At 36.4% G+C, this 20759-nt stretch overlaps 1 protein-coding gene across 3 annotated transcripts in view; it reads right to left on the reverse strand.

Moving 5' to 3' along the window:
• Positions 1-8762: 8762 nt before the first annotated feature.
• Positions 8763-20759, reverse strand: part of RPGR (retinitis pigmentosa GTPase regulator) — a 67288-nt gene continuing 55291 nt past the window's right edge. Inside the window, exon 18 of one of the 3 annotated variants that reach the window (XM_065915218.1) lies at positions 8763-8907. In XM_065915218.1, the coding sequence (XP_065771290.1) occupies positions 8887-8907 (21 nt within the window). In that variant the 3' untranslated portion in view covers positions 8763-8886. Of the gene's footprint in view, positions 8908-18111; positions 18811-20759 lie in introns of those variants that run through there. The other 2 variants (XM_065915216.1, XM_065915219.1) reach the window with 2 other exon arrangements.

Consider the following 20759-nt stretch of genomic DNA (forward strand, 5'->3'; position numbering starts at 1 on the left):
CTCCAGGTTGCTGTTAACCAGGGACTTCCCAGCAGTTTAAGTCTGGATATTGGTTGGCCAATTTGGTGATGAATGTGCTGTTACTTTTCTCTATTGTTTCTATTTCTCTTCTTTTAATAACTGCATATTGAAATGAAATCAAATAATATTCTATAAAAAATTGAAACTGCTTGTAATGAGTGGTTTCTTTTGGTAATGAATCCTTTGAACCTAAAACTAAAGTAAAACTTGTAGAAAAACACCTGTTTCCTGTGCGCCATGCCCCCAGTCAACACTGGCCTCCTTTTGCTTGTTTCCAAGTCTTTTTCTTCTGTCTCATATTGTGCACTCCTGGAAGCTTACTCATTTTCCACCAATACCTAGTCTCTCTCTTTAAAAAAAAACTCCTACAAGGTCCTACTGTATAGCACAGGGAATGATATTCAATATCCTGTGATAAGCCATAATGGAAAAGAATATTTTAAAAAAGAATGTAGGGACTTCTCTAGTGGTCCAGTGGTTAAGATTCTTCCCTCCCAATGCTGGGGGCCGAGGTTCAATCCCTGGTCAGGGAACTAGATTCCTCATGTGGCAACTAAAATATCCTGAGTGCTGCAACTATGATCTGGTGCAGCCAAATAACTAAATTTTTTTTTAAAAAAGAATGTGTGTGTGTGTGTGTGTGTATACATATATAAAACTGCTGGATAGCAGAAATTAATACAACATTGTAAATCAACTATACTTCAAATTTTTAAAAAATGACTGACACCACCCACTGCCAGAACTCCTGAGCTTTAGCTAAGCATTTGGATTCCCAGCTCAGGATGATATTTCATCTCTGTTTGCAATTTGGTGTCTTTATGAGGTTAAGTGTTGGTCACTGGAGTGAAGCAGAAGTAATGATATTTCCAATTTGTTCCCCTACAATGGAAGGTTCATGTGCTCTCATGAGCCTTTCCCTTTAATCTTGGCTGGGACACGATGAGAACTAGACCCAAGCTAACTTGAACCATGAAATAAATGGAAGCCCTCTATTGATAGCAGAGCAGCTTTACTAGCCTTGGACTGCACATTTCTGAACTGAGAGAGAAACATATACCTTGAATAAGCCACTGAATAGTAGTTCTCTGTTGCAGCATCTTGACATGTGCCCTGAGTGATATAACTTCCAATAAGTTCTTAATTTATGATCAAATATATTTATCTGACATGCAAAAGAAACTAGTGTTAGCAATATGAAAGTTTTAATAAAATTCAAACTTTGGTGGGGTTTAGTATCCTAAATATTGGTGCATAAGAACTATTTAAACAGTTCAGCAGCCAAGAGAAGCTTCTGCAGACACTGGAATATTTATAGTGTAAGACAGGAAGAGTCATGGTATTTGTGTTTCCATAAGGCCAAGGAACCATTTTCATCTTGGATCCAATCTAGAAATTATTTTTCCTGCCAAAGCCCAACTTGGAGAAAATCCTCTCTTCACCAATGTGGAGCAGAAGCCATAGGAGGAGAAAACTGAGTTTCCACTGAAGAGAACAGAGCCACAGCACAGAGAATATGATCTTATTTCCAGAGTTGTACGATAAAAGCCATGTGTTTTTTTGCAGGGTTGGAGGGGACAAGCCTGCCTAGTAATGTAGTTGCTATATCTCACAACTGTAAACTTTGAACAATTACTCAAAGTAGACATAATTTTCTATAAATTTTCCAAACAGCATATGGCACAGATATTTACTGACCACTATATATCTATGTGCTCCCCTACATTTCCCAGCCTTCTTGCAATTAGTCAGAACCATGGGGTTGATTCTGGTTACAAGTATAATGTATAATGCCTAGGTTCTAGCATTTAAGAGTCAACAAGTGTAGTTAAAAACCTCCCTATAAAGAAAATTCCAGGCCCTGTTGACTTCACTGGTAAACTCTACTTAACATTAAGAAATACCAATTCTCATAAACTTGTAGAGAAAATTGAAGAGGAGGAAGTACGTCCTAACTCGTTCTATGAGGCCAGCATTATGCTGAAAGCAAAACCAGATCAAGATATTACCAAAACACAAAAACCACCAAAGAAAACTACAGATCAATTTCCCTCATGAACACAGATGTAAAAATTCTTTAAATTTTAGGAAACTGAATCAAACGATATATAACGTAAAAAGTATAACGCATCATGACCAAAAAGAGTTTAGCATAGGAATACAAATATTTTAACATTCAAAATTCAATCTATTTCACATTAACAGACCATAAAAGAAAAACTATATGATAATCTCAATACACACAGAAAAAGTATCTAACAAAATTCAACATCCATTCCCCATAAAAATTTTCAACAAACTTGAAACTAGAAGGCAACTTCCTCAGCCCAATAAAAAGTATTTATTTACAAAAGAACTACAGCTGATATTATAATTTATGATGAATGACTGAATGTTTTTCCCTTAAGATCATGATAATCACTCTTGCCGCTCCTATTCATTATTATACTGAAAGAACTAAAGCAATCAGGCAAGAAAATGAAAACAAAGATATTCAGATTGGGGAGAAAAAAGTAAAACTGTCTATTCAAAGATAAAATGATTGTCTATGTAGAAAACAGAGTCTTAAAAAAAAATTAGAACTAGTGAGTTCTCTATACTATATATTATACAAACAATTGAAAGCTTGGTATAAATCTGACAAAAGCTTGTAAGATCTGAATACCCAAAACAATAAAATATTGCTAAGTGAAATTAAAGTTCATGGATCAGGAGACTCAAGATTGTTAAAACATCAATTCTTCTCAAACTGATTTATATATTAAATTCAATTCAATTCTCACAATCTCAGTAGACTTCTTAAATAGAAATTTACAGATTGATTCTAAAATGGATACAGAAATGTAAAGGGCCTCGAAGACAAAAAAAATGTTTTAAGAAAAACTTGTAGGAACAACACTCAAAGAATTACTAAAAAGCTACATTAAAGAAGACAGAGCAGCACTGGCATAAAGGTAGACCAATCAATGAAACAGAACAGAAAGTCTAGAAATAGACCCACACATATAAGGTCAACTAATTTCTGACAAAGGTGCAAAAGCAATACAATGCAAAAAGGACAGTCTTTTCCTTTAGTGCTGCAATAGTTTAACATGCATATTGCAAAAAAAAACTTTGAGCAATACCTCACACTAAAGACAAACACCAATTCAAAAAGGGTAATAGTCCTGAATGTAAAACAGAACTGTAAAACATCTAGAAGAAAATATAGGAGAAAATCTTAGTGATCTTTGGGTAGGCAAAGATTTCTTAGATATGACATCGAAAGCACAATCCATAAAAAATATGTCAAAATGACTTCATCAAAACTAAAAACATCTGTTCTTTAAAAAGCAGTGTTAGGAAAGTTAAAAGACAAGCCACAGATGGAGAGAATATATTTGCAAATCACATATCCATAAAGAACTCTCAAAACTCCATAATAATAAACAACCTGACAAATTTGGAAAAGATAATCCAAAGTAGATAAATAGATGACAAATAAGCACAGAAAATATCAACATCATTAGGGAAATTCAAATTAAAACCATGAGAATGCTATGTACTATTCAGAATGGCTAAAATTCAAACGACTTACTGTATGCACGAAGTGTTGGTCAACCCACTTTGCTGATTCACACTGAATTTCTGATCTGAGTTCAAAATAAACCTTTGTTAAGCTACTGGCTTTGAAGTTTATTTGTCATCATAGCCCATTCAGGTTCGATTAGGAATGCAGAACCACTGTAAACCACACAGAATTAGAAATTTATCATAAGGATTAGATCTTAGGCGATTGTGGGAACTGGTGAGAACTCTAAGAATTGCTGTTGTCTCTGCACCTGGTGATGAGCCTGGACTTCCTGTAGATAGCAGAGGTAGCTATCAGAAAGGAAAGATGAATGTGAAGTGGGAGAGAACAAGTGGAAACCGGAACATGCAAGGACAAAGTGGAAATTGTTATCACCATCTCCAGCTTCAGTGATGTGGGTGACCTTCAGAAATTGGCATCATTTGTTACGCAGCTGCACATGTGTGTGGCCCAGAACTTGAAGAAGCTGAAGTAGGTCAGGCAGAAGCTGAAGAACCTGTGTGTCCAACTGACATGTGGTGCTAACAAAGTGAGCCAGAGTATCAGGGGCAATGTGCGTGCTCGGCAGTATTCCCTGGCACCTTACACTAACCTGAATCTTTACCCTCTAAAATCTCTTGTGGCCAACCAGAAACCAGAACCATACAAAGGCAATTCTCAGAAACATAGTTCTGGGGTTAGCTAAGCTGACATAGTACAAAGGCAATACATGTAGCCTAACTCAATACAGACCCCAGCAGAGATGGCAACATGACCCCCAGAAGAGGACTTGTCAGCAGAACTTGAGTAACACAAAATAAAACAGTACAGGATCAAAATGATCATTTTATTAGCCACACCTGGCTAAGGATATTCATCAATTCTTCAGAGGAAAACAAAGGAAATTCATGTGGAAATGACTGTACATAATGCAAAGCGTTATGATTAAGAGCACAGGTTTTATAAAGTTAGAAATCCATTTAAAAGCTGTGTTCTTATGCAAGTTCATTATCTTCTCTGTGACTCAAGTATACATTGAAAATAGAGAAAATAAAACTCTTCTCATAGTGTGAGGATTAACTGACTTAATAAAAAGAAAGCACTTAGAACAGTGTGATGTAGCAATGCTTATTAAGTGCTATTGTAATAATTATTGTATATAGTCATGCTTTAATTTTGTAATGAGATATACACATGTATGATTCTTGGTAAATTTCTGGCTTGTCTTCAAGAAGTTCTGAATGAAAAGCTTCTTCCATGTGTTACGGTAGGTAGATACTTGGAATGGGAGTTTCTGTCTGATAATTGTAGGCAACATTCTGGTGTCCAGAATGGGGAAAGTCAAGTTTAAAGTCTCTCTTGCTGAATGCTTCCATTTTAGAAGGTATCTGTTATATTATATACCTCATTAACATGAATTATTATCACTTCTACATATTTATATGTCTCATCAATACAGGAGTTCTGACATAGGAAAATGATATATTCATTCCGTGAATAATCAGAGAGAAGGCAAAACTGTTTACCTTTTAAAAATCTCTTCTAAAAGCTGCCCTGTGTGTTCAGTGAAGACTTCTTCTCAGGTAGTCAAAGTAGTTAAGTAAGTGTGATTGCAGTTCATCAGACTCAATTCTGGACCTGGGGTGATTTTTCACTAGACTGTGTATACTTGTGCACGTGTGCACGTGTGCACATGTGTGTATAAGACAGGCTGTTACCAAATGAGAGTTTGTATTTAGTAGATTTTCACAGCCAATTTGGTTGACTGTATTTTGCTATTTTAAAATAGCCAATACCTTTTGGGAGGAAGGCCTGGGGAGCCACGATTATGCAAGACCAAACTGGTTAAGAAAGTTTATATAAAATCATCTCTTTTTTGTAACCCAGATGTGGCTGAGCCTTTCAAATTTCTGTTAGCCTAAAGAAAAGAAGTCTTTAATGACATATAAAACATCATGGAGTTGCGTCCTAATGAATGTCATGTCTGGGGTCTTTCCAGGGTCTCCAGAGGAGTGAGCAGGGCTCTTCTCTAGTACCTGGTGGTTGTGGACAATTTCATGCCATGGTTCACAAAAGGGGTCGAATCTGTCCTCTGGTCTCTAGCGGAGCCCATAAGAAGAAACATTGCCTCAAGTTCCCGTCTACTGTTGTCCACTGTTCAACTTGAAAAAATAAATCCATACTTAAAAAAATTTTTTTATTTTTTTAAAATTAAAAACAATTTTTTTATTTAATGGATTTTTTAAAACTGAGGGATCATTGTGGAAAATATTTGTTTGGTAACAGAAGCCTGATTTTTAGCTAAGGCACACTGCTTCCCAGAATAAATGACTACATCTTCTGCCTCTGACCCCCTTGTTGTGGAAACATGATCAAGTTCTAGCCAATGGGATTTAGTAGAAGTGCAACTTTGGGAAAGTTGTTTAAAGGAGCTGAATCAGTTGGGGGTGGGGGAGGGCTTTAAGTAAGCCCTTGTTTTTCTTCATTCTCTTTCCTAGACTACATATAAGTAATGGCTGGAGTTTCAGCATCTGCCTTGGAACATGGGTTGACCTTAAGGACAGAAGTAGCCACATGGTGAAAATGGCTGAGCAAAAGTGAGGAGGATTCTAAATTACTGATGGATTTTATGGAGTTGTCATAACAATTGAAGACTGTCTACCTGTGAACTTGTTTTATGCAAAAGAATAAAACCATTGCATTCTTAGCTACTATATTCAGGTCTCTATAATTAATTTCTGAATGCAAGTTAGGAAAACTTGGGTTATTTATCTCCTGGTTCAGGTCTTTACCGGGATGGTACCCTCTGTGGATCCTCCTTCAGCTCCTAATCTAGCTTTCCCACCTCAGGTTGGTGACAACTGACTAAATTCCAATGGTCACTGAATCTTCTTCTATATGATTGCCTCATTCCTTTCTACAGGAGGAATTTAACCCTTGGGTTTCTTCAAGCATCGAGCAGTATCTTTGATTTCAGCTAGTAGACCTGGATAGAGACCAGTTGTTAGTTCCAGAGCAGTCTCAGTATTATGAGTGAGGATGGTCTGAGTCATCCAATTCTAATTTACACAGCTCCTCAGTGAAAACTGTGAAGTGAATGGCCCATTTAACTACGCCACCCATGGTATCAGTTTAGGTCCTCCAGAAAGCAACTGCCAATGTGAATTAAATATAGAAGAGATTTATTGGGGGTAACACCTGTAAAGGACAAAGGGAAGAGGATGAAAACCCACAGATTTGCCAGACAGAAGTGATGAATTTGGTTTGTAACAGAGGGGGAAATCTTCCCAGCTTTGCTACTCCAAAGCTGAGGTCCTAGTTTGGGGCTGATTACAGCCAGATATTTAATGGGGAGATCCTAAAACCAGTGAACCATAGCAGTGCTGAGGTAAGTCCACACCAACACATGGACTGCTAAACTAAAAATATGGGGAAGATCCAAAAGATCCTGGGGAAAAGTGCAAGCCAAGGGAAATACAAGAACTGGCTGCAAGTTGGAGTGCATTCCTTAACCATGCACAGTTCAATCGGCAGAGGGGAGAAGTCCAACGAGCACAACTGTTTGAACACAACTTCTGCCAAATTAACTGGCTAACCAACTAAGCTATTCAGACACATGGGCAACCTTTAGGAAGTTGGGCTAAAATGTAAAACTAATTAAAAATCTGAATAGAGACATCAGCAGGTAGATGCTGAGTGAGGTGACATGGTGGGGGTTGGAGGTAGGTGAAGACAGATTCTATGGTTTAAGTTCAGACAAGTAACTAAGCATCAAACAAACAACTATACAAAAAACTTTCAGAAAAATAAAACAATCAAGTTATTAGAAATATTCTATAAAATCTTACTAAAAATGTCCACTTTTAAACCAAAAATTACTGGACAAAGAAACTGAAAAATGTACCCCAAAATCAGGAAAAAGTAGTCAATAGAAATCAACTCTGAGTAGACCTAGATATTAGATTTAGCAGAGAATGCCTTCAGAGTAGGTATTATAAATTTGTTCAAGTAATTAAAGAAAACTATGTTTAATGAATTAAAAGAAAATATGTTAAAAAATGAGTCAATAAATAGAGAATCTCAATAGAGAAATAAAAATCATAAAAAAGGACCAAATGAAAATTCTAGAGTTGAAAAGTATAATAACTGAAATAAAAAATTTAACAAAGGTGTTTAAATATCAGAAGGTGTTAAAAAAATTTAACAAAGGAGTTTAAAACTGTTTTAAGTTCCATTTTTTAAAGGCAGTTAGGATAAATTACTAGTCTTTTCCTACTAAAACAATTTCTAAAAGAAAATTATTTTCAAATGTTGCTTATGTTTCTATTTCCTCTTTTTCTGGGAACTTTTGAGGTGGTTAATAACTAATTGTTGAAATATTAAAATAATTTTCCAACTACACTGAGCCTTACACAAATATAAGAAGAAATTTCCTGCAGTAATTTCTGAAAGGTCAGATTTTTGCCCCAAGACTTAGAGCATTTGGTAGGCTATTTTATCATTGATAAAACCATTTGTATTATTTTCAGAAACTTGGGCATGGCAGGTAGTTGCTCAAACGAAAATGTACTATGCTTGTATTACGCAACCAAACTCCTTCAGCTTCTTCACCTATGCTTAAATCCAAATGGTTCGGGGTTGGGGGGTGCATGTTTCTTTGCGTTATTTGGTTTTCCATTTCTCTTTCAACCATAGCTATTTCAATCCCTTCAAGGCCTCTTTTTACTGCCTATAGTTTACAAAATGTCACATTTCTTCCAACTCTCTATTTTCTCTTTTATGACCATTCCCCTTAGTATTAGATACCAATCCTGACGAAAGCTAGGCCTCTTTTTGAGAATTCAAAATCTACAGAATCGGGAATTTTAAGGAAAAAGCGACATATAGGCTTGCAAATCAAACACCCACTGCCTAATTGACATTGACTTTATCAGTTTACATATACTTCTTATTCCTTTTTTTATTGCTTCTCCCACACACTGTCTGAACTCTGTGTCTTATATTTCAATTCTTGTTGGAAGTAAACTTTGCTGGCTTTCTAAATAAAAATCCTGCCACTGTGAAGTCATAACCCTATGATAGAGTTCTGACACTGACCTCATGTTGAAGACTCTGTGGTGTGGTCTTTTGGAGTACTTTCTCTTCTGACCCTTGAAAATACTTACTTTGATATATTTGTGGCTGAAGTAATCCCTTTATTAATGATTGTGAAAGATGGCCCAAATACCATGCAATTATGTTACTCTATTCAGCTTTGCGGGAAGGAGGCATAAAATCCCTTGTAAGCCATCTCTTCTTGGAAACAAAACTTGCTTTCAAATCAATGCAAATGCAGTCTGTTACAAACACAGGAAACAGACAAAATGTATTGATTATTTCATTTGTTTGATGTTTAGGCCCTTATATAAAAATAGGGGATAAACTCCTGTTTCAGTAGATCATAGATATTTTCTACTTTTCTATTTCTTCCTCTTTCTACCTCTTCCCACATGTATAAATGCTATTGCCATCACTACCACACAAGCCAAAGAATCACTTTTCTAGCATTTTTCTTAATGAAAAATGGGGTAAGGTTACATTCCACGTGTGCATTCTTCTTGGAGTACCTCTGTGATATTCATCTCACTGACCACATCCTATTTATCATATGTGCTAAGACATACAGTACACATGTTGTGGATATAGATAACAGTTTTATATACTGTAATAATGTGTAATAACTGAATTTTTCTCAAGTCCCTATGACAGCATGGGAAGTAGGAAGGGAGGAAACACATCTGTGTGGATCTTCACTGAATACACTGCAGAAGAACAGAAGTGATCAACAAAACCTAGAGGGCAAAACCATTCACTAGGGTACAAGGGACACAATCAGGGGTGATGTCAGCAGGTCCTTGTGATCAAAAGCAATAATAGGCTGAGAAATAGGGTGGGAGGCCTCCAAAGCCTAAATTAAACTCTTTTATGTATTTTCCAGTATTCTTAGTAACACACAACTGTGCTTTGGAAACTTGGCTTTTTATGCTGTTGGCAACATCTTAATAATGAGTTTTAAATTATAAAAAGTATAAAGTATTCCACAGTCCTTCACTCTTATTTGTGAAAATACAAGGACATGCCCTCCATTGGCACACAGATTAAGTATATTCCATTGTGTAGAGTCCTTGCTTTCCTAGGCTCACAATCAGCCAACATTTTTCAGTTTCCCTTATAGAAAGTTGGGCCCATGCCATTGAATGCCAGTGGAATCTGGGCATAAGTGATATATACAACTTCCAGGCCTGGAGGATGGCAAGACTCCAAGGGAATACTAAAGCCACCAAATGATAAGAGACAAGGTTCCTGAAATACTGTGTGGAGCAAGGTCATCTATACACCGCTGGTGTATTCTGACATGACCAAGAAATAAACACTCAGTGTTAACTCAGATTTGGAGAGTCTTTGTTACAGAAATTTAACTACTAAGACTAATACAACTAGGATCTTTCAAAGAAAATGATGTGGAAATTTCTTCTAATTATTATAGTAGTTTGCTTGTGAGAGATAACATTCTGAAGTTTTCTAATAATTTGTCAGTTCAAGTAGATTATTCTGCACTTGATGTTAGATCATAATTACCTTGGAAACTATTTTAAAGAGACATAACCAGTCCTAGCCTTGACCTAGTGAATCAGAACCAGGTAGATCATAGACAGTCACATTTGAAAAACTTTCCTGTGTTTTACATATACCCTTGGCTAAGAACTACTACTCTAGGATAACCCAAATTTTACCTTTAGATCAAAAGTTAGATTTTCAAGTCTCATTATTTAAGGTCCACCTAATTTGCTTGACTGAATTAGGTTTTTTAAAAAGTGTATTTGATGTTATTGTAAAAAATCAATATAATAAAATTGACCTTCATTGGATGTACAGTTTTTATAATGTACAGTTTTAGGCAATACCACCAAAATCAAGATATAGAACAGTTCCATCACTCCAAAAACACTGCTTCCTACTATCACTCTGTAGTCACATTCTTCTCCTACTACAACCCACTGCAATCACCCGAGGTCAGCAGAAGAAAGAAAATAATATAGATTACAGAGGAAATAAAACAGATAAAAAGCAATAGAAAAGATCAATAAACCCAAAAGCTGTTTTTTTTCTGAAAAGATAAAACCAACAAACCTCTAGGCAGGCTTATCAAAAAGCAAAGAAGGAGGATTCAAACAAACAAAATAATAACTGAAAGAGGAGAAATAACAACTAATACCACAGAAATTTAAAAAAATCATAAAAGAATACTATGAACTTATGCCAATAAATTGGACAATGTAGAAGAAATGAAAAAGTTTCTAGAAATATACAGCCTGCCAAAACTGAGTCAAGAAGAAATAGATAATTTGAACAGACTGATCACCAGAAGTAAAATAGAAACATTAATTAAAAAAAAAACTCTCTCTGTAACTCTATGGCTGATTCGTGTCAATGTATGACAAAACCCACTGGAAAAATAAAAAAAATAAATAAAAAGACAAAAAAAAAAAAAAAAAAAAACCTCTCTGAAAACAAAAGTCCAGGAACAGATGGATACACTGTGAAATTCCACCAAACATACAAAGAACTTATACTTGCTTCTTAAACTATTCCAAAAGATTGAAGAAGAAGGAAAAATTTCAAATTCATTCTATGAAACCATCACCCTGATACCAAAACTAGACAAGGACACTACAAAAAAAGAAAATTACAGGCCAATACCTTGATAAATACTGATGCAAAAATATTAAACAAAATATTAGCAAAACAAATCCAATAATATATAAAAAGTATCATACACCATGATCAAGTTGGATTCATTCCAGGGTCACAAGAACAGTTCAAGACATGCAAATTAATCAATGTGATATAACACAGAAACAAGAGAAAAGAACCACATGATCATCTCAATAGATACGGAAAAAGCATTTGATAAAATTCAACATCCATTTATGACAAAAACTTTCACCAAAGCGGTAGAGGGAACATAGTTGTATATAATAAAAGACATTTACAACAAACCCACAGCCAACATAATACTCAAAAGTGAAAAGCTGAAAGCCTTCCTGCTGAATTCAGGAATAAGACAAGGATGCCCATTCTCACTACTTCTACGCAACACAGTAATGGAAGTCCTAACCACAGTAATCAGACAAGAAAAAAAAATAAAAGGTATCCAAATTGGAAGGGAAAAGGTAAAACTATTACTATTTGCAGATGACATGGTACTCTATATAGAGAATCATAAAGACTCCATATAAAAACTATTAGAACTAGGGAATTCCTTGGTGGTGCAGTGGTTAGGACTTGGTGCTTTCACTGCAGTGGCCCAGGTTCAATCTCTGGTCAGGGAACTAAGATCTTGCAAGCTGTGTGGCATAGCCAAAAAAACCAAAAACACAAATAAAAAACAAACCTAAAAATCTATTAGAACTAAGAAATTCAGTAAGGTAGCAGAATCCAAGATTAATATCCAGAAACCAGTTATATTTCCTTACACTAACAATTAAATATCAGAAAAAGCAAGTAAAAAAAATGTCAAAAAATACATATGAATAAATTTAATCAAGAGGTGGAAGACCTATATGCTGAAAACGGTAAAATATTGATAAAGGAAACTGAAGATGATTAAGAGAAATGGAAAGATATCCCATGTTTTTGGATTGAAATAATTAATATTGTTAAAATGGCAACACTACCCAAAGCAATCTACAGATTTAATGCAGATTTTATTTCACTGCTGTATAACAGAAATTAACCCTACATTGCAAATCAACTATACTTCAATTAAAAAAATAAGTACATCACATACTCTGCTGAAATTCCATCACCTCCACTAGCTATACTGGAAGCAGTGCTTCCTAAGGCCCACTTGACTTCACACTCCAGAATATCTAGCTCTGAGTGAAAGACTATACCATCGTGGCTAGCCACATCATTAAGATTTTTTTAGTACAGTTCCTCTGTGTATTCTTTCCATCAAGGAGATCAATAAAGATAGTGGAGGTGATGGAATTCCAGCAAAGCTATTTAAAATCAAAAGATGATGCTATTTTAATATGTGATGCACTCAATATATCAGCAAATTTGGAAAACTCAGCAGTGGCCAGAAGACTGGAAAGTCAATCCTCATCCCAATTCCCAAGAAGTGCAGTACTAAAGACTGTTCAAACCACCGGACAATTGCACTCATCTCCCATGCTAGTAAGGTTATGCTCAAAATCCTCCAAGCTAGGCTTTAGCATTACATGAACTGAGAACTTCCAGATGATCAAGCTGGGTTTAGACATGGCAGAGGAACCAGAGATCAAATTGCCAATACTTGCTGGGTCACAGAGAAATCAAGGAATTCCAGAAAAACATCTACCTGTGTTTCATTGACTATTCTAAAGCCTTTGACTATGTGGATCATAACAAATTGTGGAAAACACTCAAGAGATATGGGAAGACCAGACCATCTTACCTGTCTTCTGAGAAACCTGTATGCAGGTCAAGAAGCAACAGTAGAACCATGAACAGAACAACTGACTGGTTCAGGATTGAGAAAGGAGAACAAGGCTATTTATAGTCATCCTGTTTATTTAACTTATATGTTTATTTAACTTATTTAACTTATATGTGCTCTAAGGAGCACATCATGCGAAATGCCAGACTGGATGAGTTACAAGCTGGAATCAAGATTGCCAGGAGAAATAACAACCTCAGACATGTGGATAATACCACTCTAATGGCAGAAAGTAAAGAGGAACTAAAGAGCCTCTTGATGAAGGTGGAGGAGAGTGAAAAAGCCAGCTTAAAATTCAATAGTAGAAAAAAACTAAGATCATGGCATCTGGTCTCATCACTTCATGGCAAAAGAAGGGGAAAAGGTGAAAGTAGTGACAGATTTCACTCTTCTCAGGCTCTAAAATCACTGTGGATGGTGACTGCAACCATGGAATTAGAAGACGATTGCTTCTTGACAGGAAAACTATGACAAATCTAGACAGTGTGTTAAAAAGCTATGAAAAACCTAGACAGTGTGTTAAAAAGCAAAGACATCACGTTGCCAACACAGGTCCATACAGCCCAGGCTATGGTCATCCCAGTGGTCACGTACAGTTGTGAGAGCTGGACCAGAAAGAAGGCGAAGCACCAAAGAAGTGATGCCTCCAAACTATGGTGCTGGAGAAGACTCCTCAAAGTCCCTTAGACAGCAGGAGATCAAACAAGTCAATCTTAAGGGAAATCAACCCTGAATACTCACTGGAAGGACTGATGCTGAAGCTGAAGGTCAAGTATTTTCGTAATCTGATGCAAACAGCTGACTCACTGGAAAAGTCTCTGATGCTGGGAAAGATTGAGGGCAGAAGGAGAAGAGGGAATCAGAGGATGAGATGGCTGGATGGCATCACCAATGTAATGGATAGGAACTTGGGCAAACTTCGGGAGATGGGGAGAGACAGGGAGGCCTGGCATGCTGCAGTCCATGGGATCACATGACTGGGCAACTGAACAACAACAACAATGGATATATATGTATTACTCAATTACTCAGCCATAAAAAATAATGAAAGATAACGACTGCAGCAACATGGATGAACCTAAAAGAATATCACACTAAAATGAAGTCAGACAGAGAAAGACAAATACTATATGGGGGGCTCAGAGGTAAAGAATCTGCCTTCTGATGCCTGCCACACAGGTTTGATCCCTGGGTCAGTAAGATCCCCTGGAGAAGGAAATGGCAACCCACTCTAGTATTCTTGCCTGGAAAATCCCATGGACAGAGGAGCCTGATGGGCTACAGTCCATGGGGTTACATAGTCAGACACAACTTAGTGACTAAACAACAATACATGGAAATCTAAAAAATAATACAAATGAATCTATATACGAAAGAGAAACAGACTCATGGACCTTGGAGACATACTTATGGTTATACCAAAGAGGAAAGAGAAGGAGGGAGGGATAAGTTAGGAGTATGGGATTAAGAGATACAAACTACTGCACATAAAATAGACTAAACAACAAGGATTTACTATACAGCACAGAGAACTATAGTCAATATACTGTAGTAACCTATATTGGAAAATAACCTAAAATATATACACTCAAACACATATATAGCTGAATCACTTTGATGCAAACCTGAAACTAACATACTACTGTAAATCAATATTCAATTCAAATATGAAAGCTTCAATTCAATTTAAAAAGTTTTCTCAAATTAGTTTACATTTTTATATAACTTTTGTTAATTCTTAATTACTATATACAGTAAGTTAAATAATTATACCAATTAAGGAGTTAATATAAATATGATGCCAAGTTGGAAATTTTAAACTACCTAAAAATATGAACTGAAATATTCCTATGTACAGAATTTTAACGATTTTAAGCAATTGATAGAAATTATAAAAGAAAACTTGTTATAACAAAAAAGCTCATAGGGAAAATTCTGTAAAATTTTAGAAGTATTGTGCTAATATTTTGACAAATTCTAACAAATTACTTGTGAAGATTACTTCTGATAAACTTCAAAAGCTTTTCTAGAATATAAAACATTTTTTCACCTTGGGATAGATATTTATCACTAAATCAGACAAGTTTTCTTAAAGTAAAAATAAGTACCATCATTTAAATTTAGATATAGCTCTCTAATCCACTGCTAACCTTACCTTTAAGACATCTCATCTATCATACCTGGAGAAGGGAAAGGCTACCCACTTCAGTATTCTGGCCTGGAGAATTCCATGGACTGTAGTCCATGGGGTCGCAAAGAGTCGGACAAGACTGAGCAACTTTCATTTCACTTCATCTATCATAACATACATATTTATATCATATCAGATGAAAATAAAAGCAAATTTGGGAATGCAGCTTGCCCTGGTCAGATAAGACTTCCTGCTGTAACTTTTGTAAATACTTTTAGGGTTAGGATACTATTTCCTGATGTTTCAATGACTAGGATTGTGTACTAACAGTACGCCAAAGTAGTCATCCATCATAATTGTTGGCTGCTTACTATTAAGCTTGTTTGTTGTCTTTTAACTTTAATGTAGATTCCTCCAGGAGAAATATCTTACTTCATTATATTCAAGATAATAATATTCCATCATTCTCCCTCAACACCCCATACTCCCAAGAAGGCTTAGTATACATTTGTATGCAACAAAAAATTACCTTCTTAGCAGAACGATCACTTTCTATGTAATTCTTTAACTCTCATTTCCAGAGGCCAAACAAGGGAAGATTACAACTGAGATAAATCCAGGACTTAATTAATTATTTCAACATATTTTTCCTTGTAAACAAAATTCTCTTGCCAAAATAATGTACTTTGTTTAAAACTGAAGTCACAATTTGCCCTTCGTGGCCAAAATTGGGCCTGCAGCTACGGTTTGGTTCTCCCTGTTTATATACACATGCATGCACGCATGGACATGCACATCAATAAACTGCCTATATAAAACCCCGCATTTCCAGGGTGAGATGTATGGAGAGAGTAACATGGAAACTTACATTACCATATGTAAAAGAGATAGCCAATGGGAATTTGCTCTATGACTCAAGGAACTCAAACAGGGGCTCTGTAACAAGCTAGAGGGGTGGGATGGGGTGGGAGGTGGAAGGAGGTTCGAGAGGGAGGAGACATATGTATACCTATGGCTGATTTATGCAGATGTTTGGCAGAAACCAACAAATTCTGTAAAGCAATCATCCCTCAATTGAAAAATAAATAAATTTTTTAAAACCCTACATTTCCAGCTTCTTTTGAAAACAGCTGAGTGTCTGGCAATACAGGGCCCAGTAATGAGAAATAGCAATTACCAGCTAGAACAGATTGGCAGCAGCTCCAATATGCTTATCTGTTTAGCCTCTGAAAATACTTTAGTTATGCGATCCCTGATTTAAATGCATTTTCTGTCCAATTTAATAAAATATTCCTTCACTCCCGAGATGAAGACTTTCCAACTTTCTAATCTGAGGCCCTTTCCCAGAATAAAACTGATATTAGCTTTCACTGCTGCATAACAATTTACCATAAACTTAGTGGATTAAAACGACATTTATTTATTATCTTGTAGTTTTCATAGGTCAGGAGCCTGGGTACTACTTAGCTAGGTCCTCTGTTCAGGGCCTCACAAAGTTGCAATCAAGATCAGCCAGGGCTATGGTCAAATATAAGCATTAAATTCCTCTTCCAGGGTCACTGGTTGCTGGAAGAATTCAGTGCCTTGCAGTTATAGAATACATGGGACCTTCAGATCCTAGAGGCGTCTCACTCTGGCACATGACTCTCTCTATAACATGGTAGTTTCCTTCTTCAGGGCTTCCCTGGTGGCTCAGACAGTAAAGAATTAGCCTGCAATGAGGGAGACCTGGGTTCGATCCTTGGGTTGGGAAGATGCCCTGGAGAAGGGAACAGCTACTCACTCCAGTATTCTGGCCTAAAGAATTCCATGAAGTCACAGAGTCGAACACAACCAAGCGACTTTCACACACACACACACACACACAAGGCTGCTTCTGTGACTTTGTCCAACTCTGATATCTAGAGCTTTTCTGATAGGGTTAATTCGATTAGGTCAGGCCCACCTAGGATTGTCTCTCTTTTGCTTAACGTTAACTGATTAGGAATTTTAATTATATCTGCAAAATATTTCACCTTCTCCACATAATATAACATAAGCAATGGAGTACTAGCTCATCATATTCAGTTTCCCCCCTATACTCAAGGGGAAGGGATTACTCAGGGCACATATACCAGCAGGCGGGAACCTCAGGGGCCATTTTAGGATATCTTGCCTATCACACTTGGCATGTCTTAGTATTATTTGTGAGTTTCACTTCCACTTGGTTTCTATAGTTTATATTTTTGGTGAAGTATTCTTAAAATAAAAATATTGTACTATAGTGGCGACAGCAAACATTTTTTATTAAATTTACCTTTAATAATATAAGAATTCTACTAAATGTAGTATGAGATTGTTTTGCAAGATTTCAAAATCAGGTCTATTCTAGACTAACATCCTTTTAGCCCTTGTGCATGAAACACAAAGATGGAGTTTATCTGTTCAAATGGAGCAATGGTCGCTGTGATTGAATAAGAAAATGATTTAGTCAGAAGCTAGAATGGGAAAAATGAAGGCAGTTGCTCAGTTTTTTTTGAGTTGCTCAAAGTAGCATCTGTGAGCATAGGAAAGCAATGTTTCTATTCGACCTGACTTAGCAGCTTTACCCTTCCTATTTCTTGTGGCGGAGCCAACCCTAGTTACCACTGTCAGTGCTAGAGACAGCTGGAATGAGCCAGCCAGGCTGTGTCTGGTTCTCCTAGGTTGGTGATTTGTGGCATGGTCAAACAGTGCAGATCACACCACATAACCTACAGTGTTTTCATGTCAAACCTCAACAGTTTCTCCACAAAGATGTCCTGTTTACAGAGTCGCCCTCCTATTTTCTTTACTCAAAGGTAAACGCATTTTATGTCTTTCAATATTTTAAAATTAATATTTTTGCCCCTGTTTTGTATACTGATACCTCCAAGTACCCCCAAATTTTATTCATATTCATCCATTTAAACAGTGGAACTGACCAGATGTAGTTTATTAAAATATGTTCATTCAAAACAATTTTGACTCAGTTTTTGAAAATTGCAAATACATTCAAAACTGTTACAGTGTCATGAGGTTGCAAATATTGTCTTATGAAATTATAATAAAGTTGTTTAGCAAAACTATGAAATATTATAATTTAACTTTCACATATAAAAATATATTTTATATTGCAACACTGAACAGTTAAGGCCACAACACTTGAAGGAGAGCTTGAGATAAACATATTCTGAAATTGCTTGTCAAAACTGTCAGTATTTAAATAAACATCAAAACTGGTCATACTATTCAAATCAGATAAAAGATATTAAGTTATATCTTTAAAAGTTTTTCATCAGAAATTTCTTTCAGAACTCAAGAAGTTTTTCAAGTATTAATTACAATGTGCTTGGTGACCATGAACACACAAACATAGATTCAAAGTACTGTACAAGATTTTGACCTTCTCTCCATATTGGGGGGTGAGGTATCCTGATGATTTTGCCCCATGTGGTTCTGGTTGGCATCTTTCTTATTTCTTTTAAAAGCTATTTGGTCTCCTATTGGTTTTATCTCTGGGAGTGGCTCATTATTAATCTGCATAATTTTCTGACTCGTCAATGACATTCTTTTAAAGAGGAAAATCTAGGAAAAAAACACACGCAGAGAATTCACTTCAGTAAATGAAACAGTTACTTAATAGTATTTAGAGGGTATAATTTTCAATAAGGCTTAACATTATTTCATCACATTTTTATGAGGCACCACAATGGTACATTCTCAGCATCCGCCAGCCTTTTTTCTTTTACCAATTGCTATCATGATTCTTCCCTAAAACAAGACCTTTCGGGGTTTACACTTCAACACTATCAGTAGTATTGATATCTGCTATTTGTTATATGTCATTTTTCTTCAAAGAACTAATTTTACTTTGTTTTGTTATAAGAGGAAAAAAGATGAAAACCGAGATATTCTACAGGAGGACACACCTCCCCATTCCTTACAGATCAGAATTTCTGGCAAAATGTTACTGCTGCCAAATGTTACAGAGCCCCAGGGGTCTGAGTAGGCAGTTCAACACATGGACCTGTGGCCCAGGCAGGGCCGGGGTTACAGCAGGCAGAATGCAGATAATAGCTGAAGAGATCAAAGTACCTCATAACCCAGGGACTCCAGGTGGGCAGAAGAGACAGAAGAAAAGAAACGGAGGAAATGCCTAGTGTAAAGGGAAGTAGAGGAAGAGGAGCCAGCACTGGGAAATGAGTTTTCTAGGAACAAAATCAGCATAAAGAAGGATCTCAGAAATCAGAGGAGGAGAATACCAAGAAGAGAGTGGCCATCAAGGCACACGCAAGACACATCAAAGAAGATGATAACTGAAAAGTGCCAAATGATTTAAGGCCTTTGAGGATTTAGCCAGAGAGAAAACAGGGTTCCTAAAGAATGGCAATCCAAATAATGGTTTTGACATGATGCCAAAACCAAAAAAGCACCCGAAGACCTGGCTCTTTCAGAAATTAAAATGGTGCTAAAAATAATAGCTCAGCCTTCTTTATGGTCCAAATCTCACACCTGTACATGACTCCTGGAAAAATCATAGCTTTGACTATACAGACCTTTGTTGGTAAAGTGATGTCTCTGCTTTTTAATACACTGTTTAGGTTTGTCATAGCTTTTCTTCCAAGGAGCAAGTGTCTTTTAATTTCATAGCTACAGTCATCATCCACAGTGATTTTGGAGCCCAAGAAAATAAAGTCTATCACTGTTTCCAGACCATAAAGAAGGCTGAGTGCCAATGAACTGATGCTTTTAAACTGTGGTGCTGGGGAAGACTCTTTAAGATTCCCTGGATAACAAGGACATCAAACCAGTCAATCCTAAAGGAAATCAACCCTGAATATTCATTTTAGGACTGATGCTTGAAGTTGAAGCTTCAATACTTTCACCACCTGATGCAAAGAGCTGACTCACTGGAAAAAACCCTGATGCTGGGAAAGACTGAGGGCAGGAGAAGGCGGAAACAGAGGATGAGATGGTTGGATGGCATCACTGACTCAATGGACATGAGTTTGAGCAAACTCTGGGAGATGGTGAAGGACAGGGAAGCCTGGTGTGCTGAAGTCCATGGGGTCGCAGAGTCAGACACAACTGAGTGACTGATCAACAACAAATATTAATAGCTTACCTTTAAAGAATGGAGGAATGAGACTGAAAAGTTCTAACCCAAAAAGTCAAGAGTCTAGAAAAAGAGTCTACGAAGTAAAATGCAATGTTCCTGTTAAATGTTCCTGTTATTGTGTAGGAATACACACCTTGAAAAATTCTGCCACTACAAAATAACTAAGAAATGCTGAAGAAGTATACAAAATATAATTTTATACTGTGTAGGCAAGCTCACATAAAAATGAAGGGAAATTCCCATGGGCCAAAAAATGAAGAGGGAGCAGGAAGCCTCAGAGATAAGTTGAGTATTGAAATGTTATTTATTGATCTCATAACTCTTGGATTTTAATGATTTGATCTCACAAAATGTGGAGAACTAGAACTGAGACTCCTGTGTAAAGTGGGGGCCCTCTAAGGACTAGGCCTTTAAT

Source organism: Muntiacus reevesi, chromosome X (assembly GCF_963930625.1).
Source record: "Muntiacus reevesi chromosome X, mMunRee1.1, whole genome shotgun sequence".
In the NCBI taxonomy this organism is placed as follows: Eukaryota; Metazoa; Chordata; class Mammalia; order Artiodactyla; family Cervidae; genus Muntiacus; species Muntiacus reevesi.